The 21,662-nt window shown below is 40.9% G+C and overlaps 1 protein-coding gene across 27 annotated transcripts in view; it reads left to right on the top strand.

Annotated features, from left to right (window-relative positions):
- Positions 1-21,662, top strand: part of usp32 (ubiquitin specific peptidase 32) — a 92,104-nt gene that overhangs the window by 48,561 nt on the left and 21,881 nt on the right. For 17 of the 27 annotated variants that reach the window (XR_015509433.1, XR_015509432.1, XR_015509431.1 and 14 more), the window contains 7 exons: positions 48-110; positions 16,436-16,519; positions 16,658-16,719; positions 17,165-17,267; positions 18,946-19,135; positions 20,458-20,636; positions 21,511-21,651. Coding sequence is in view for 8 of the 27 variants with exons in the window: in XM_087284189.1 (XP_087140315.1) it covers positions 48-110; positions 16,436-16,519; positions 16,658-16,719; positions 17,165-17,267; positions 18,946-19,135; positions 20,458-20,636; positions 21,511-21,651 (822 nt within the window). In the remaining 19 variants the exon portion in view is untranslated. The remainder of the gene's footprint in view (positions 1-47; positions 111-16,435; positions 16,520-16,657; positions 16,720-17,164; positions 17,268-18,945; positions 19,136-20,457; positions 20,637-21,510; positions 21,652-21,662) is intronic. The other 10 variants (XR_015509437.1, XR_015509436.1, XR_015509435.1 and 7 more) reach the window with 1 other exon arrangement.

Genomic DNA, 21,662 nt, shown 5'->3' with positions numbered 1-21,662 from the left:
GTCAGGTATTGATGATGCTTCATGATTTATGCTTTACTTTGTTTCAGGAGTTTGATTCCAGTGTGTCAGAGATTGTGGAGGACATATTGAAAATGCACGACACAACAAAAGTAATCATCTTTTTTTTATTTTTTTTATATAATGAATATATACATACTAATTAAAGAGTTGTGATGTTAAAGATATCACTGAGTACATTTACATGGACACCAATAATCAGAATTTAATACGATTTAGACAATACATGAAATTCCATGTGGATAGCGTGGTGACGCAATGACATTAATCAATTTATGTGCTATAACATGTAAAACGAGATTATAAAAGGAACATACAAAAAGCAGCTCATGTAAACACCTTAATTATATTATTGTCTTATTCAGATTAAGGCAAATCATTGGATTACTTGTGTTCTTGTAAAGGTAGTCATTGTCAAAATCTTCAATTGATATCATACAACGGACTTTCACCAAACGTTTGAACCAATTTGGCTACAACAGGAAAATGAAAAATGATTGAAAAAAGTTAATTTAAATAAATACTATTGAATTGATGTTTCTTTCTGAGGGGATTGTAACATCCAGTAAATGTTATGTTGATTTTTTTTGATTAGTTAATGTTATTTTTGATTGTGGTTTATTTGTGCTGCATTATATTGGAAAAATCTACCATTGCAATGTTTTGTTTTTCTGTTTTTTTATATATATATATATATATATATATATATATATATATATATATATATATATATATATATATATATATATATATATATATATATATATATATCGCAATATGAAGAACACATTTTTTATAAGGTGACTTGGAAATCTCTATTTGGATAGAATCAATGATTTTAGATTTATTGGGATGATTCTGTAGAAGAGTGCATCTGCATAAAATATAATAGGCGATCTACAAGCATAGATAAATAGAAAAAAGTAAAAGATTAAATAAACCATGTTTATGGTTTTCTGATGAGTCTTCACAGTGTTCAGGTACAGTAATTGAATTATCAACTGCAAAATAATGCTGTATAGTTATTGTATAAATAATTCTAGTGATTAACAGTTTTATTGATTCTTAGGCAAATTTCAGATTTACAATACAAAATCCAACTCTGTAAAGAATCAAAATTTTACCTTATTACCAAATCCAACCCAAGTGAATCCCTAACTATGACTTTAAGGTCCCTGCTTGGCTATCATTACAGTTAAAGCCTCCAACTTGATATAATGAAAATAAATATAAAATAATATACTAATATAATATAATTATAAAATAATAATAAAGTAAGTTCATATCACATTTAAACTGTCATAATCAGTATATTTCTCACACATTTATTACTGTTCCATTTCCAAACAGGTTAAGTACTTGGACCATTTTTATAGTATAGGTGTAGCTTGTCCATTTGCTTATAAGACATTTTTTTCAAATGCAGCCACGCTAGCAAGTTCTACTGCCCAAGTAGTGAATTGAAGGGGAATCTGAAGAGAAGGGGCATCTTCCGAATTCCAGCTCCTAAGAATTATTTGTCTGTCAATCAGTAAACTGTTCTGGACCCAGGATTTTATCTTTTATTTCATTGTCTGTCCGATAACCTAGAATAAACAATCTAGGACAAAGTGGAATATGCAAATCTAAAACCCAGCAAATGTGTTCATGAACTCTTTTCCAGAAATCCAGAATTTTTGTACAAGACCAAAGAGCATGAACTAAATTTTCGATCTTACATCTCCCACAATAAGGTTTATATTTTAACCCGAGCTTAAACAGTCTGAAAGGGGCCCAGTAAAATGGTGTGTAATTTTAAAGGTATAAGGAGTATTTTAGCATCCCTTGATGCTGTTTTAACATTTTTCCTTGCCACTCTTCGTCATCAAATGTCAGATTCAAATCTCTCTCCCATATTTTCTTAAAAGCCTGTGACCTGCAACCTGCAGTTATTCTTACATCCAGTGAATGTAATAGCATTTTTTTTCCAGTTTGTGATGATTTTTATTTCGGTTAACTTTTAATGGTTTTAGTTTTTCTAATTATAATAACCCTAACCCTATATCAAATTCTAGCATTGAAATGTTTTGTTTTTCTGCCATCTATATCACAATATGAAGAATACAATTTCACCAGGTGACTTAAATATCTCTATTTGTAATAAATGAATGATTTTAGATTGATTGGGATGATTCTATAGGAGAGTGCATCTGCGCAAAATATAATAAACTATGTACAAGCATAGATAAATGCAATAAAGAAAAAGATACAAATGAAATTAAAGCTGCAAGCAGCGATGATAGGGACCTCGCACCCGGGCTCACCGCCGCCCAGTGGCCTCAAGATGACAGAGAAGAGTGAACAACAATAATTTAAGCCAATATAAATAAAGAACCTGGGAAAATCACAGATTTATGGCAAACTTCCTCCTGTCAGCAGGTGGCGCTATAAATGTGACTCAAGATTGGCATGTACATGTCTTTAGGAGAGGAATCTTATCAACCATGTGAATTTTCAGGCAGGTCAGACATTGTGTGGCTGAGTTATAAGGCAAACTTCTTCTGCCAGCAGATGGCGCTATGCCAGACTTATTATTGTTATGTAGATGTGTTCAGGAGAGGACTTTTATCAACCATGTGAAGTTTCAGGCAGATCAGACAATGTGTGGCTGAAATATAAGCCAAACTACCTTCTGCCAGCAGGTGGCGCAATGACTGACTCAATATTGTTATGTAGGTGTGTTCAGGAGAGGAATTTAATGAACCATGTTAAGTTTCAGGCTGATTGGACATTGTGTGGCTGAGTTATAAGCCAAACTAACTTCTGTCACTAGGTGGCGTTATGACTGACTCAATATTGGCACGTATATGTGTTTAGGAGAGGACTTTTATCAACCCTGTGAAGTTTCAGGCAGATCGGACATTGTGTGGTTGAGTTATAAGGACTTCCTGTTCCATGGCGAAGCGTTGAGGTTTGTCATGCCACCACGGACACGCCCCTCTGCAAAAACTCTAGATCTTCACAATATATCATCGCTAGAGCTTTCAGATGACACCACTCAAATTTGGTGCTGATTCGATAAAATTTGTGAGAGGAGTTTGTTACAGTTTAAAACATGTAATTTCCTGTGGCCAGCAGGTGGCGCTATAACTGTATCTGGATATTGGCATGTAAATGTGTTCTGGTCTGGACTCTTATCAAACGTGTGAATTTTGAGGCAGATCGGATAATGCATGCCTGAGTTATAATGACTTCCGGTTTTGTGGCGAATCGTTAAAGTTTGCGAGGCCGCCATGGACACACCCATCGACAAAACCTGTAAAGCTTCGCAATTTAACATCGCCAAGGCCTTTAGATGACAAAACCCAATTTTGGTGTCGATCTGATAAAATCCCTAGGAGGAGTTCGTTAAGATACAACGCCTGGAAATGGCAAAAATGCCACTTATTTGCAGCAGGAAGTTAAAAATATCCCACTTCCTGTAGGGTTTGAGATATGGCTCCAAGAGACTTTTTCGTATGTTTTGGCGTGTTTGAGGTGTGTGCCAATTTTCGTGCATGTGCGTGATTCGTAGATCAGGGGCTCGTCCGTTTAATTTTTATAGGTGGCGCTGTCGAGTCATTTTGCCACGCCCACTTCAATATTGTTATGTGGATGTGTTCAGGGGAGGACTTTTATCAACCATATGAAGTTTCAGGCAGATCAGACTTTGTGTGGTTGAGTTTTGAGGACTTCCTGTTCCATGGCGAAGCGTTGAGGTTTGTCATGCCGCCACGGACACGCCCCTCTGCGAAAACTCTAGATCTTCACAATATATCACCGATAGAGCTTTCAGATGACGCCACTCAAATTTGGTGCTGATACCAAAAAATTTGTGGGAGGAGTTTGTTACGATGTAAAACATGTCATTTCCTGTGGCCAGCAGGTGGCGCTATAACTGTATCTGGATATGGGCATGTAAACGTGTTCAGGTGAGGACTCTTATCAAACGTGTGAATTTTGAGGCAGATCGTGTGATGCATGCCTGAGTTATAACAACTTCCTGTTTTGTGGCGAATCGTCAAAGTTTGAGAGGCCGCCACGGACACGCCCATCGACGAAAACTCTAAAGCTTCGCAATTTAACATCGCCAAGGCCTTTAGATGACAAAACCAAATTTTGGTGTCGATCGGATAAAATCCCTAGGAGGAGTTCGTTAAAATACAACGCCTGAAAATGGCAAAATCGCCACTTTTTCGCCGCAGGAAGTACAAAATATCCGACTTCCTGTTGGGTTTGAGATATGGCTCCAAGAGACTTTTTCGTATGTTTTGGCATGTTTGAGGTGTGTGCCAATTTTCGTGAATGTGCGTGATTCGTGGATCGGGGGCTCGTCCGTTTAATTTTTCTAGGTGGCGCTGTCGAGTCATTTTGCCACGCCCACTTCCGAACCCCCTAAAACCCAGCCATTTACACCGCGTTTGGTGTGTGTGCAAATTTTCGTGAGTTTTCGGGCATGTTTAGACCCTCAAAAGTGCCCCGATTGGGGGCGGAATAATAATAATAAATTAAAGCTGCAAGCAGCGATGATAGGGACCTCGCACCCGGGCTCACCGCCGCCCGGTGACCTTACGATGACAGAGAACAGCGAACAATAATAATATAAGCCAATATATTTAAAAAAAAACTAAGAAAATCACAGATTTATGCCAAACTTCCTCCTGTCAGCAGGTGGCGCTACAACTGTGACTCAAGATTGGCATGTAGATGTCTTCAGGAGAGGAATTTAATCAACCATGTGAAGTTTCAGGCACATGGGACATTGTGTGGCTGAGTTATAAGCCAAACTACCTTCTGCCAGCAGGTGGCGTTATGACTGACTCAATATTGTTATGTGGATGTGTTCAGGAGTGGACTTTTATCAACCATGTGAAGTTTCAGGCAGATAAGAGATTGTGTGGAGATTGTGTTATAAGACAAACTACATTCTGCCAGCAGGTGGCGCTATTAAAGACTCAATATTATCATGTAGATGTGCTCAGGAGAGGACTTTCATCAACCATGTGAAGTTTCAGGCAGATCGGACATTGTGTGGCCGAGTTACAAGCCAAACTACCCTCTGCCAGCAGGTGGCGCTATGACTGACTCAATATTGTTATGTAGATGTGTTTAGGAGAGGACTTTTATGAATCATGTGAAGTTTCAGGTAGATCGGACATTGTGTGATAGAGTTATAAGGACTTCCTGTTCCATGGCGAAGCGTTGAGGTTTGTCATGCCACCACAGACACGCCCCTCTGCAAAAACTCTAGATCTTCACAATATATCATCGCTAGAGCTTTTAGATGACACCACTCTGTTTTGGTGCTGATACGGGAAAGTTTGTGGAAGGAGTTTGTTACAGTGTCAAACATGTCATTTCCTGTGGCCAGCAGGTGGCGCTATAACTGTAACTGGATATCAGCACATAAACCTGTTCAGGTCAGGACTGTTATTAAATGTGTGAATTTTGAGGCAGATCGAATATTGCATGCCTGAGTTATAACGACTTCCTGTTTTGTGGCGAATCATCAAAGTTTGCGAGGCCGCCACGGACACACCCATCTATGAAAACTCTAAAGCTTCGCAATTTATTATCACCAAGGCTTTAAGATGACAAAACCCAATTTTGGTGTTGATTAAATAAAATCCCTAGGAGGAGTTCGTTAAAATACAACGCCTGGAAATGGCAAAAATGCCACTTTTTCGCCGCAGGAAGTTAATAATATCTGACTTCCTGTTGGGTTTGAGATATGGCTCCAAGAGACTTTTTCGTATGTTTTGGCATGTTTGAGGTGTGTGCCAATTTTCGTGCATGTGCGTGATTCGTAGCTCGGGGGCTCGTCCGTAAAATTTTTCTAGGTGGCGCTGTCGAGTCATTTTGTCACGCCCACTTCAATATTGTTATGTGGATGTGTTCAAGAGATGAGGTTTATCAACCATGTGAAGTTTCAGGCAGATCGGACATTGTGTGGTTGAGTTATAAGGACTTCCTGTTCCATGGCGAAGCATTGAGGTTTGTCATGCCGCCACAGATTCGCCCCTCTCCGAAAACTCTAGATCTTTACAATATAACATCACTAGAGCTTTCAGATAACACCACTCAATTTTGGTGTTGATACGATAAAATTTGTGGGAGGAGTTTATAACTCCGTAAATCATGTCATTTCCTGTGGCCAGCAGGTGGCGCTGTAACTGTATCTGGATATTGGCATGTAAACTTGTTCAGGTCAGGACTCTTATCAAGCGTGTGAATTTTGAGGCAGATCTGATAATGCATGCCTGAGTTATAACGACTTCCTCTTTTGTGGCGAATCGTCAAAGTTTGCGAGGCAGCCACGGACACGCCCATCGACGAAAACTCTAAAGCTTCGCAATTTAACATCGCCAAGGCCTTTAGATGACAAAACTTAATTTTGGTGTCGATCGGATAAAATCCCTAGGAGGAGTTCGTTAAAATACAACGCCTGGAAATGGCAAAAATGCCACTTTTTCGCCGCAGGAAGTGAAAAATATCCGACTTCCTGTTGGGTTTGAGATATGGCTCCAAGAGACTTTTTCGTATGTTTTGGTGTGTTTGAGGTGTGTGCCAATTTTCGTGCGTGTGTGTGATTCGTGGATCGGGGGCACGTCCGTTTAATTTTTCTAGGTGGCGCTGTCGAGTCATTTTGCCACGCCCACTTCCGAAGCCCATAACAAACGTAAATTTTCGCCACTTCTGAGGCGTGTGCAAAGTTTCGTGAGTTTTCGGGCATGTTTAGCCCCTCAAAACCGCGATTCATTCCGCGGAAGAAGAAGAAGAAGAAGAAGAAGAAGAATAATTAAAGCTGCAAGCAGCGATGATAGGGACCTCGCACCCGGGCTCACCGCCGCCCAGTGGCCTCAAGATGACAGAGAAGAGTGAACAACAATAATTTAAGCCAATATAAATAAAGAACCTGGGAAAATCACTGATTTATGCCAAACTTCCTCCTGTCAGCAGGTGGCGCTATAAATGTGACTCAAGATTGGCATGTACATGTCTTCAGGAGAGGAATCTTATCAACCATGTGAATTTTCAGGCAGGTCAGACATTGTGTGGCTGAGTTATAAGGCAAACTTCCTTCTGCCAGCAGATGGCGCTATGCCAGACTTATTATTGTTATGTAGATGTGTTCAGGAGAGGACTTTTATCAACCATGTGAAGTTTCAGGCAGATCGGACTTTGTGTGGTTGAGATATAATGCAAACTACCATCTGCCAGCAGGTGGCGCTCTAACTGTGACTTAAGATTGGCATGTAGATGCCTTTAGTAATGGAATTTAATCAACCATGTGAAGTTTCAGGCAGATCAGACATTGTGTGGCTGAAATATAAGCCAAACTACCTTCTGCCAGCAGGTGGCGCAATGACTGACTCAATATTGTTATGTAGATGTGTTCAGGAGAAGACTTTTATCAACCATGTGAAGTTTCAGGCAGATCGGACATTGTGTGGCTGAGTTATGAGCCAAACTACCTTCTGCCAGCAGGTGGCGCTATGACTGACTCAATATTGTTATGTAGATGTGTTCAGGAGAGGACTTTTATCAATCATGTGAAGTTTCAGGCAGATCAGACATTGTGTGGTTGAGTTATAAGAAATTCCTGTTCCATGGCGAAGCGTTGAGGTTTGTCATGCCACCACAGACACGCCCTTCTGCAAAAACTCTAGATCTTTACAAAATATCATCGCTAGAGCTTACAGATGACACCACTCTATTTTGGTGCTGATACGGGAAAGTTTGTGGGAGGAGTTTGTTACAGTGTCAAACATGTCATTTCCTGTGGCCAGCAGGTGGCGCTATAACTGTAACTGGATATCGGCACGTAAACCTGATCGGGTCAGGACTGTTATTAAATGTGTGAATTTTGAGGCAGATTGAATAATGCATCCCTGAGTTATAAAGACTTCCTTTTTTGTGGTGAATCATCAAAGTTTGCGAGGCCGCCACGGACACGCCCATCGATGAAAACTCTAAAGCTTCGCAATTTAACATCACCAAGGCTTTAAAATGACAAAACCCAATTTTGGTGTCAATCAGATAAAATCCCTAGGAGGAGTTCGTTAAAATACAACGCCTAGAAATGGCAAAAACGCCACTTTTTTGCCACAGGAAGTTAAAAATATCCGACTTCCTGTTGGGTTTGAGATATGGCTCCAAGAGACTTTTTCGTATGTTTTGGCGTGTTTGAGGTGTGTGCCAATTTTCGTGCATGTGCGTGATTCGTGGATCAGGGGCTCGTCCGTTTACTTTTTGTAGGTGGCGCTGTCGAGTCTATTTGCCACGCCCACTTCAATATTGTTATGTGGATGTGTTCAGGAGAGGACTTTTATCAACCATGTGAAGTTTCAGATAGATCGGACATTGTGTGGTTGAGTTATAAAGCCTTCCTGTTCCATGGCGAAGCGTTGAGGTTTGTCATGCCGCCACAGACACGCCCCTCTGCGAAAACTCTAGATCTTAACAATATATCATCGCTAGAGCTTTCAGATAACACCACCCAATTTTGGTGCTGATACAATAAAATTTGTGGGAGGAGTTTGTTACTCTGTAAATCATGTAATTTCCTGTGGCCAGTTGGTGGCGCTATAACTGTAACTGGATATGAGCATGTAAGCGTGTTTAGGTCAGGACTCTTATCAAATGTGTGAATTTTAAGGCAGATCGGATAATGCATGTCTGAGTTATAACGACTTCCTGTTTTGTGGCGAGTCGTCAAAGTTTGCGAGGCCGCCACGGACACGCCCATCGACGAAAACTCTAAAGCTTCGCAATTTAACATCGCCAAGGCCTTTAGATGATAAAACCCAATTCTGGTGACGATCGGATAAAATCCCTAGGAGGAGTTCGTTAAAATACAACGCCTGGAAATGGCAAAAACGCCACTTTTTCACCGCAGGAAGTCAAAAATATCCGACTTCCTGTTGGGTTTGAGATATGGCTCCAAGAGACTTTTTCGTCTGTTTTGGTGTGTTTGAGGTGTGTGCCAATTTTCGTGCGTGTGCGTGATTCGTGGATCGGGGGCTCGTCCGTTTAATTTTTCTAGGTGGCGCTGTCGAGTCATTTTGCCACGCCCACTTCCGAAGCCCATAACAAACGTAAATTTTCGCCACTTCTGAGGCCTGTGCAAAGTTGCGTGAGTTTTCGGGCATGTTTAGCCCCTCTAAATCGCGATTCATTGGAGAGAAGAATAATAATAATAATTAAAGCTGCAAGCAGCGATGATAGGGACCTCGCACCCGGGCTCACCGCCGCCCGGTGACCTTACGATGACAGAGAACAGCGAACAATAATAATATAAGCCGATATATATATAAAAAACCTAAGAAAAATACAGATTTATGCCAAACTTCCTCCTGTCAGCAGGTGGCGCTATAACTGTGATTCAAGATTGACATGTAGATGTCTTCAGGAGAGGAATTTAATCAACCCTGTGAAGTTTCAGGCAGATCGGACATTTTGTGGCTGAGTTATAAGCCAAACTACCTTTTGCCAGCAGGTGGGGTTATGACTGACTCAATATTGTTATGGGGATGTGTTCAGGAGAGGACTTTCATCAACCATGTGACATTTTAGACAGATCGGACATTGTGTGGCCAAGTTACAAGCCAAACTACCTTCTGACAGCAGGTGGCGCTATGACTATGACTCAATTTTATTATGTAGATTTATTATGTAGATGTGCTCAGGGGAGGACTTTCATCAACCTTGTGAAGTTTCAGGCAGATCGGACATTGTGTGGCCGAGTTACAAGCCAAACTACCTTCTGCCAGCAGATGGCGCTATTACTGACTCAATATTGTTATGTAGATGTGTTCAAGAGAGGACTTTTATCAATCATGTGAAGTTTCAGGCAGATCGGACATTGTGTGGTAGAGTTATAAGGACTTCCTGTTCCATGGTGAAGCGTTGAGGTTTGTCATGCCGCCACGGACACGCCCCTCTCTGAAAACTCTAGATCTTCACAATATATCATCGCTAGAGCTTTGAAATGACACCCCTCAAATTTGGTGCTGATATGATAAAGTTTGTAGAAGGAGTTTGTTACAGTGTAAAACATGTCATTTCTTGTGGCCAGCAGGTGGCGCTATAACTGTAACTGGATATCGGCACGTAAACCTGATCAGGTCAGGACTGTTATTAAATGTGTGAATTTTGAGGCAGATTGAATAATGCATTCCTGAGTTATAAAGACTTCCTGTTTTGTGGCGAATCATCAAAGTTTGCGAGGCCGCCACGGACACGCCCATCGATGAAAACTCTAAAGCTTCGCAATTTAACATCACCGAGGCTTTAAGATGACAAAACCCAATTTTGGTGTTTATCAGATAAAATCCCTAGGAGGAGTTCGTTAAAATACAACGCCTGAAAATGGCAAAAGCGCCACTTTTTCGCCACAGGAAGTTAAAAATATCCGACTTCCTGTTGGGTTTGAGATATGGCTCCAGAAAACTTTTTCATATGTTTTGCCATGTTTGAGGTGTGTGCCAATTTTTGTGCATGTGCATGATTCGTAGATCGGGGGCTCGTCCATTTAATTTTTCTAGGTGGCGCTGTCGAGTCATTTTGCCACGCCCACTTCAATATTGTTATGTGGATGTGTTCAAGAGATGACGTTTATCAACCATGTGAAGTTTCAGGCAGATCGGACATTGTGTGGTTGAGTTATAAGGACTTCCTGTTCCATGGCGAAGCGTTGAGGTTTGTCATACCGCCACGGACACGCCCCTCTGCGAAAACTCTAGATCTTCACAATATATCATTGCTAGAGCTTTCAGATAACACCACTCAATTTTGGTGTTGATACGATAAAATTTGTGGGAGGAGTTTATAACTCCGTAAATCATGTCATTTCCTGTGGCCAGCAGGTGGCGCTGTAACTGTATCTGGATATCGGCATGTAAACGTGTTCAGGTCAGGACGCTTATCAAGCGTGTGAATTTTGAGGCAGATCGGATAATGCATGCCTGAGTTATAACGACTTTCTCTTTTGTGGCGAATCGTCAAAGTTTGCGAGGCCGCCACGGACACGCCCATCGATGAAAACTCTAAAGCTTCGCAATTTAACATCGCCAAGGCCTTTAGATGACAAAACCCAATTTTGGTGTCGATCGGATAAAATCCCTAGGAGGAGTTCGTTAAGATACAACGCCTGGAAATGGCAAAATCGCCACTTTTTCGCCGCAGGAAGTTAAAAATATCCGACTTCCTGTTGGGTTTGAGATATGGCTCCAAGAGACTTTTTCGTATGTTTTGGCATGTTTGAGGTGTGTGCCAATTTTCGTGCATGTGCGTGATTCGTGGATCGGGGGCTCGTCCGTTTAATTTTTCTAGGTGGCGCTGTCGAGTCATTTTGCCACGCCCACTTCTGAAGCCCATAATAAACGTAAATTTTCGCCACTTCTGAGGCGTGTGCAAAGTTGCGTGAGTTTTCGGGCATGTTTAGCCCCTCAAAACCGCGATTCATTCCGGAGGAGAATAATAATAATAATAATAATAATAATAATTAAAGCTGCAAGCAGCGATGATAGGGACCTCGCACCCAGGCTCACCGCCGCCCGGTAGCCTCAGGATAACAGAGAACAGCGAACAATATTAATTTCAGCCGATATATATAAAGAACCTGAGAAAAATCACAGATTTATGCAAAACTTCCTCCTGTCAGCAGGTGGCGCTATAACTGTGACTCAAGATCAGCATGTAGATGTCTTTAGGAGAGGCATCTCATCTAACCTGTGAATTTTCAGGCAGATCGGACATTGTTTGGCTGAGTTATAAGCCAAACTACCTTCTGCTATCAGGTGGCGCTATGACTGTGACTCAATATTGTTATGTGAATGTGTTCAGGGGAGGACTTTTATCAACCATGTGAAGTTTCAGGCTGATCGGACTTTGTGTGGTTGAGTTATGAGGACTTCCTGTTCCATGGCGAAGCGTTGAGGTTTGTCATGCTGCCACAGACACGCCCTTCTGTGAAAATTTCAGACCCTAACAAAATGTAATTGCTAGAACTTTCAGATAACAACCAACCAAACTTGGAGCTGATACGAAAAATTTTGTGGGAGGAGTTTATTACTCTGTAAATCATGACATTTCTTGTGGCCAGCAGGTGGCGCTGTAACTGTATCTGGATATTGGCATGTAAATGTGTTCAGGTCAGGACTCTTATTAAACATGTGAATTTTGAGGCAGATCAGATAATGCATGCCTGAGTTATAATGACTTCCGATTTTGTGGCGAATCGTCAAAGTTTGCGAGGCCGCCACGGACACGCCCATTGACAAAAACTCTAAAGCTTCACAATTTAACATCGCCAAGGCCTTTAGATGACAAAACCTAATTTTGGTGTCGATCAGATAAAATCCCTAGGAGGAGTTCGTTAAAATACAACGCCTGGAAATGGCAAAAATGCCACTTATTTGCCGCAGGAAGTTAAAAATATCCGACTTCTTGTTGGGTTTGAGATATGGCTCCAAGAGACTTTTTCGTATGTTTTGGCGTGGTTGAGGTGTGTGCCAATTTTCGTGCATGTGCGTGATTCGTAGATCAGGGGCTCGTCCGTTTAATTTTTATAGGTGGCGCTGTCGAGTCATTTTGCCACGCCCACTTCACTATTGTTATGGGGATGTGTTCGGGAAAGGACTTTTATCAAGCATGTGAAGTTTTAGGCTGATCGGACTTGGTGTGGTTGAGTTATAAGGACTTCCTGTTCCATGGCGAAGCGTTGAGGTTTGTCATGCCGCCACAAACACGCCCCTCTGCGAAAACTCTAGATCTTCACAATATATCATCGCTAGAGCTTTCAGATAACACCACTCAAATTTGGTGCTGGTACAATAAAGTTTGTGGGAGGAGTTTGTCACACTGTAAAACATGTCATTTCCTGTGGCCAGCAGGTGGCGCTATAACTGTATCTGGATATTGGCATGTAAACGTGTTCAGGTCAGGACGCTTATCAAGCGTGTGAATTTTGAGGCAGATCGGATAATGTATCACTGAGTTATAATGACTTCCTGTTTTGTGGCGAATTGTCAAAGTTTGCGAAGCCGCCACGGACACGCCCATCGACGAAAACTCTAAAGCTTCGCAATTTAACATCGCCAAGGCCTTTAGATGACAAAACCTAATTTTGGTGTTGATCGGATAAAATCCCTAGGAGGAGTTCGTTAAAATACAACGCCTGGAAATGGCAAAAATGCCACTTTTTCGCTGCAGGAAGTTAAAAATATCTGACTTCCTGTTGGATTTGAGATATGGCTCCAAGAGACTTTTTCGTATGTTTTGGCATGTTTGAGGTGTGTGCCAATTTTCGTGCATGTGCGTGATTCGTGGATCGGGGGCTCGTCCGTTTAATTTTTCTAGGTGGCGCTGTCGAGTCATTTTGCCACGCCCACTTCCGAGACCCATAATAAACGTAAATTTTCGCCACTTCTGAGGCGTGTGCAAAGTTCCGTGAGTTTTCGGGCATGTTTAGCCCCTCAAAATCGCGATTCATTCCGGAAAAGAATAATAATAATAATAATAATAATAATAATAATTAAAGCTGCAAGCAGCGATGATAGGGACCTCGCACCCGGGCTCACCGCCGCTCGGTGGCCTCAGGATGACAGAGAACAGCGAACAACATTAATTTAAGCCGATATATATAAATAACCAGAGAAAATTACAGATTTATGCTGAACGTCCTCCTGTCAGCAGGTGGCGCTATAATTGTGACTAAAGATTGTTATGTAGATGCCTTCAGTAGAAGAGTCTTATCAACCGTGTGATTTTTCAGGCAGATCGGACATTGTTTGGCTGAGTTATAAGCCAAACTACCTTCTGCCAGCAGGTGGCGCTATGACTGACTCAATTATGTTATGTGGATGTGTTCAGGAGAGGAATTTAATCAACCATTTGAAGTTTCAGGCAGATCAGAGATTGTGTGGCTGAGTTATAAGCCAAACTACCATCTGCCAGCAGGTGGCACTATGACAGATTCAATATTGGCTTTTAAATGTCTTCAGAAGAGGAATTTAATCAACCATGTGTAGTTTCAGGCAGATCAGACATTGTGTGGTTAAGTTATAAGGTAAAATTCCTTCTGTCAGCAGGTGGCGCTATGACTGTGACTCAATATAGGTATGGGGATATGTTCAAGAGGGGAATTTAATCAACCATGTGAAGTTTCAGGCAGATCGGACATTGTGTGGTTGAGGTATAAGGACTTCCTGTTTCATAGCGAAGCGTTGAGGTTTGTCATGCCACTACATACACGCCCCTCCGCAAAAACTCTAGATCTTCACAATATATATCATCGCTTGAGCTTTCAGATAAAAACCAATTAAATTTAGTGCTGATACGAAAAAAATTTGTGGGAGGAGTTTATTACTCTGTAAATCATGTAATTTCCTGTGGCCAGCAGGTGGCGCTATAACTGTATCTGGATATTGGCATGTGAACGTGTTCTGGTCTGGACTCTTATTAAACGTGTGGATTTTAAGGCAGATCGGATAATGCATGCCTGAGTTATAATGACTTCCGGTTTTGTGGCGAATCATCAAAGTTTGCGAGGCCGCCACGGACACGCCCATCGACAAAAACTCTAAAGCTTCGCAATTTAACATCGCCAATGCCTTTAGATGACAAAACCCAATTTTGGTGTCGATAGCATAAAATCCCTAGGAGGAGTTCGTTAAGATGCAACGCCTGGAAATGGCAAAAATGCCACTTATTTGCCGCAGGAAGTTAAAAATATCCGACTTCCTGTTGGGTTTGAGATATGGCTCCAAGAGACTTTTTCGTATGTTTTGCCGTGTTTGAGGTGTGTGACAATTTTCGTGCATGTGCGTGATTCGTAGATCAGGGGCTTGTCCGTTTAATTTTTCTAGGTGGCGCTGTCGAGTCATTTTGCCATGCCCACTTCATTATTGTTATGGGGATGTGTTCAGGAGAGGACTTTTATCAACCATGTGAAGTTTCAGGCAGATCGGACTTTGTGTGGTTGAGTTATAAGGTCTTCTTATTCCATGGCGAAGCGTTGAGGTTTGTCATGCCGCCACGGACACGCCCCTCTGCCAAAACTGTAGATCTTCACAATATATCATCGCTAGAGCTTTCAGATAACACAACCCAAATTTGGTGCTGATACGAAAAAATTTGTGGTAGGAGTTTATTACTCTGTAAATCATTTCATTTCCTGTGGCCAGCAGGTGGCGCTATATCTGTATATAGATATCGGCATGTAAACGTGTTCAGGTCAGGACTCTTATCAAGCGTGTGAATTTTGAGGCAGATCTGATAATGCATGCCTGAGTTATATCGACTTCCTGTTTTGTGGCGAATCGTCAAACTTTGCGAGGCCGCCACGGACACGCCCATCGATGAAAACTCTAAAGCTTCGCAATTTAACATCGCCAAGGCCTTTAGATGACAAAAACCAATTTTGGTGTCGATCGGATAAAATCCCTAGGAGGAGTTCGTTAAAATACAACGCCTGGAAATGGCAAAAACGCCACTTTTTCGCCGCAGGAAGTCAAAAATATCCGACTTCCTGTTGGGTTTGAGATATGGCTCCAAGAGACTTTTTCGTATGTTTTGGCATGTTTGAGGTGTGTGCCATTTTTCGTGCATGTGCGTGATTCGTAGATCGGGGGCTCGTCCGTTTAATTTTTCTAGGTGGCGCTGTCGAGTCATTTTGCCACACCCACTACCGAGACCCATAATAAACATAAATTTTCGCCACTTCTGAGGCGTGTGCAAAGTTCCGTGAGTTTTCGGGCATGTTTAGCCCCTCAAAATCGCGATTCATTCCGGAGGAGAATAATAATAATAATAATAATAATAATAATAATAATAAACGGAGCAATTCCAATAGGGCCTACGCACCGTTTCGGTGCTCGGTCCCTAATAATAATAAACGGAGCAATTCCAATAGGGCCTACGCACCGTTTCGGTGCTCGGTCCCTAATAATAAACGGAGCAATTCCAATAGGGCCTTGCACCGTTCGGTGCTCGGTCCCTAAAAACCGAGCAATTCCAATAGGGCCTACGCACCGTTTCGGTGCTCGGTCCCTAATAAGCAATGCTTTATGGTTTTCTGAGGAGTCTTAACCATTTTCAGGTACAGTAATCTAATAACTCAATATTAAATAATGCCTTTGTTGTATAAATAAGTCTATTAAATTAATCTTTATTTATATTTTGTAATGCCTGAGTGCTTCAAAAATCCTCATACAGTCATAGGCCTCAAAAACACATGCAAATAATTAACTGTAATCCAGCCACAACATTGCAGACTATTGTGAATGATCACATTATGATATCGATGCTGAAACGATATATCGTGCAGCCCTAAGTTACACTCTATCTTAAAATAAATAAATTGGGCAGTAACCTCTATCTTGTGTTTTCCTCACAGCAAGGACATTTAACTCTAGAGGACTATCAGATATGGAGTGTGAAAAGTGCCCTCGCCAATGAGTTCCTCAACTTGCTGTTTCAGGTCAGGATGTTGGCACAATGCAACCAAATCAAAAGTGCCTAAATCCTTCCAAATCCTTCCACACAAATGTGAATCCAGTGAAGTACGCTGCTAACTTGGATCTCGCCTTAAATGTCTTGTTAATCTGTTCGTCATCAGGTGTGTCATATTGTCCTGGGCCTGCGTCCTGCCACCCCTGAAGAGGAAGGCCAGATCATTAGGTGAGAAAACTGTAGGATGCGGCGATTCTGAAAGTCGGCTTCCTTTCAAAAGCGTCCCTACGGAGCACTTTCTGTGTTTTAAAACAAGGCTTGTGAAGGCTGTATTGTATTTCACTCCTCCTCATGATTAGGATCTGTCTGTTTATAAGGATCCATAGTACCTCCCGTTGCCTCTATCAGTGTTTTCGAAAAGGCAGAGATGGAGAACACAATTTCATTTTCAATTAGGTTTTCCAGCAGTACTGACGGTGCTCAAAAAGACACTATAAATACTGTACCGCATCAGCGTGTCAGGTTTATTGCTTTGGCTATTCTGCCCAAGTCTATTATTGATGCCTTATGACAGTAGAAATGTTTTGTTGGTTCATTTTTGGTGCTCTGTGTAAATGATAGCTCTTTGACTGACTGAATGTGTATCTATGCTGATTTTTGTGTGCCTGCACAGGGGTTGGTTGGAGAGGGAAAGCAGGCACGGTTTACAGCCCAGTCAAAACTGGTTCCTGATCTCCATGCAGTGGTGGCAGCAATGGAAAGACTATGTCAGATATGTGAGTATTCTTTATATAGCAAGGAAAAGTGATCATGTCATGATAGATTAGCCTTCCTTTTACTTTTCTTGAAGGCCATTGATTATACTATTCATAAACACAACAGCCTAAAACAGAACTATGACCTTTCTTTAAAGCAAAGTTGTGAATATAATGAAAAAGACTTAAATGTAATGTTATGCGTTTAATGTGAAGCGGCGCTGACAGCGGAGTGCAGATCCAAACACAGATTTATTAAACTGAATGGTCAGGCAAGCAACAGTCAACACAGGAGCAAACAGATGTATACGGGAAATCCAGAGTCATGGTCAATACACAGGCGAATGGTCAAAAGGCAGGCTGCATACAACATAGACAAACAATGCGGGGGTCAAAAACAGGGCAAAGCAAGGCAACGGGAAACGCATTGTAATGTTCACAGTGACAGTATAACAAGACTCAGCAACTAGTGTGTGTGTCTGTGCTGCTTTTGAAGTCTGTCTAATCAGTCTTTGAACAGCTCCCAGCTGTGTGAGTGTAATCAATCATGATCTGGAACAGTGTGTGTGTGTGTGTGTGTGTGTGTGTGTGTGTGTGTGTGTGTGTGTGTGTGTGTGTGTGTGTGTGTGTGTGAGTGTGTGTGAGTGTGTGAGTGAGTGAGTGAGTGAGTGAGTGAGTGAGTGAGTGAGTGAGTGAGTGAGTGTGTGAGTGAGTGAGTGAGTGAGTGAGTGAGTGAGTGAGTGAGTGAGTGATGCATGACTGGAACTTGTAGTCCATATAATGGCAGATTTTTAATTCTATGCAATCTGTGTGTTAACTAGCGATCTGTAAGGATGAGATTACTTGTGATTGTGACAATATGAGCCCTTTATAGTGTAAAATTATTAGACCTGAAATTTTTATTTTTACAGACATTAGATGTTCACAAATTAGTACAGTAGTGAAATGTTTTATTATTTTTTTCTTTTCTTTTAGTAATGCAGAACATATGGAACAAAATTTAATAATAATAACCAATAACAATATTTAACCAGGTAAGTCAGTTGAGAACCAGTTCTCATTTACAATGACGAGCTGACCAAGACATACATAAAAAGCAGATACGAAGCAGCAGTCACACTATACAATAACAATTTCACACATATAGATAGTGACATATTAAACCAAGGAAAACTAAAAACAAGCACAGTGATCTTGTACTATTAACTGGATTGAGTTTTTAAAGGATGAAAGTGTAATGAAAGTGTTGCGCTTTAAGGTCTGTTGCAGATGATTCCAAGAATCAGTAGCAGAAAACTGAAAATAGTAGCCACCAAATGAAGTGTGAACTTTGGTTATACAAAGGTTAAAAAATCTACTAGAGCGCAGATTTCGACATGTTTTCTGAATGTTAAGAAGTGACCGTAAATATAGTGGAGTTTTCCCAATAAGAGTTTTGCAAATTAAAATAAACCAATGAATTTGTAGATGTGATTGAAGAGAAGGCCAATTAAAAAAGGAATAAAGTTGACAGTGATGAGTATCAAATTCCGCACCAGTAGCAAAACAAATTGCTTCATGGTAAATAGCATCCAGTTTGTGAAGGAGAGTTTTTGAAGCTGATATATAAATTAAATCCCCATAATCCAAAATTGTTAATACTGTCAATTTGACCAAATGGTGCTTTGAATTTTTTCATATGTAATCTGTTGTGTTCCAGGATAATAAGTCGATTGTCATGGAGCAGCCATCAGTGCAGGGCAGCGGGATGAGAAGTTCTCAGTCTGCTGCATCTGTAGAGCCTATCCTCAACAGAATTGGATTAGTGGTTCGCTCCCCCAGTTCCCCAGAAGAAAAATTCCCTGACAACATCTCCAGCTCATCAGAGGCTTCAGAGAGCACTGGTAATAGTAAGTACTTTCTCTGTCGCTAGAGTTAGGAGTACAAATTAAAGCTTTCAGTATGTTTTTTTTTTTTTTTAAAGAAATGAATATAGTGTTGCAATGAGTATAGTTGTTGCAAAATAATAAAAAGGAGGGGTGAAATCACCTGAGTTTTCTGAGAGAGAGAACAAAATGGGAGATGGATCTGAAATATGGGAAACTCCCAGGAATTTTGGCAGGTATTAATACTCATTAATACCTGGGTTGCCATCACCCTGTGCTAATGCACATTTTGAGAAAAATTGCATGAGAAAAGAGTGATGGAAACACCAGATTTTCCTATTTTGTTTTTATTATTTCATGTTTATTGTTAACACTCATTTGCATACAATCACACAATATTCCAAGTTACATTTGGACCTCAGTATGAGAAATGACATACAATTGCCATACATTATTGCCAGGTGTACTAAGTATGCATAGTACTCAAATTCATCTATTCATATTCTTTTTGGCTTAGTCCCTTTATTAATCAAGGGTCGCCACAGCAGAATGAACCGCCAACTTATCCAGCATATGTTTTACATAGCAGATGCCCTTCCAGCTGCAACCTATCACTGGAAAACACCATGCACTCTCATTCACACACATACACTAAAGCCAATTAAGCTTACCCAATTCACCTAAAGAACATGTCAGTTTTTTTTTTGTTGTTTTTTTTTTAAAGAAAATTATTCTCTTCATCAAGACACTATTTATTAAATGTAAATGTTTCCTCTGGGTCCTCCGGTTTCACCCACAGTACAAAGACATGTGGTTCAGGTGAATTGAGTACAGACAAAATGGTCCATAGTGTACAGTATGTGTGTGAATGAGTGTGTATGTATGTTTCCCATTGATGGGTTCGGCTGGAAAGGCATTCGCTGCATAAAGCATATATGCTGGATAAGTTGGCGTTTCGTTCTGCTGTGGCAACCCCAGATTAATAAAGGGACTAAGCCGAAAATGAATGAATGAATGAATGGTCACTCATCGCCAAGGGGTTTCACAGCTATTTTAGTGTCTTTCTTTTGTGTTGAACACAAAAAAAAATAAAAAATTAAGTAAATTGGAAACCTGTAACCTGACTTCCAGTGCACCAGAATATTTTCTTTTGTGTTCAATGACAGAACTTCAACTTTTGGGTGAACAATCCTTTTTAAGGCAGGGTCACTATTATAAGATAAAAATTGATGAATACATAGCTAAAGAAAAGTGATTAAAATCAATGTTCTAGTAAAATAAAGTGACATAATTGAGGCTATAATAAGACCGTCTTTAATTAAAGTGTATTTTTTTTACTTCCTCAGGCCTAACCCCACACATCAGCTCCTCTGCCACAGACGTGTGCTTTGCTCGGCAGCACAACATCTCTGACAACAACAACCAGTGTTTCTCAAGCGCCAATGGCCATTTGCCTAACAGCTTGGCCGTGCAGAGACCCGGTGCGATAGACAACCAGCCTCTGGTGACCACCGAGCCCATGAAGGTGAGCCGTAGCAACTGAAACCATTGAAATATGAAATGTCAGCCCTAGTGCATTTAAAAGTCCTGCAGGCAAAATAACACCTTCGAGTTGTGTTTTCTTTTATCTAATTATAGCTGCAGAGCTCAACACTACATTAAAGTGCCATTTTTTGAAATTGAAATCGTCTGGAACAAATTAATCCTCTGAATGGTCTGTAGCATTTGTGTTCGAGAAAATGAAAGTCTTTATGAGAAGCTAAAAGCATTATGACTAAAACTGCTTGCTTCAGTAATGCCTTGTCACAAACACATTTGCACTCTTGTATTAATGTAACACGCCGTATTATCATTCAAATCGTTCTTTGATACGACGCATAGCAGTATTGAAGCCAAAAAGCACATTTTCGGTCCTTTCCACCCCTTCATCCAAACTCTAGCTCTCATTTGTGTCATTTGACCACATGTGTCAAACTGCAAGAGCCCTCCCCTGCAAGAGTGAAGGAGGTCTGATGATATTTGACTTTTGTTTTACTTTGATGGAATAATGAGGGTTTACCTGATCAACCTGATGAAATGATTCATGTTAAAATAACCCAGAGAAGTAACATCTTTTTTTACATTTAAGCAAATACATGTATTTATTTGTTACTTTAATAAGTTATAATGAAATAAAGAGACAGTTATTTAATATGGTAATGATATGTAACCTTTTTACAGTCTTTTCCGGCCCATCCAGGGCAGCTATAATGCTAAATTGGCCTTCTGTGAAAATTGGTTTGTCGCCCCTTATTAGAGGGACGTTCACATTGCCTGTGATTTATTTAGTAAAGGAAGTTGTCATTGCACAGGTCTATCAGTATGAACTCCTCTTGAGTGTGTGTCTATGTTTTATCCAGGCACCCACGCTGACTATGGAAGGAGGTCGACTGAAGAAGTCCCATCAACTGTTGTCTGGCCGGGAGTTTGAGACGGTTCCAGAGCCGGTGTGGAGAGCACTTTACCACTGGTATGGGGCCAACCTTAGTCTGCCCCGACCGGTATGTATCCC

This window comes from Danio rerio, chromosome 15 (assembly GCF_052040795.2).
Source record: "Danio rerio strain M-AB ecotype USA chromosome 15, GRCz13ab, whole genome shotgun sequence".
NCBI classification, from domain to species: domain Eukaryota; kingdom Metazoa; phylum Chordata; class Actinopteri; order Cypriniformes; family Danionidae; genus Danio; species Danio rerio.
This window is presented reverse-complemented; position numbering and strand designations above follow the sequence as displayed.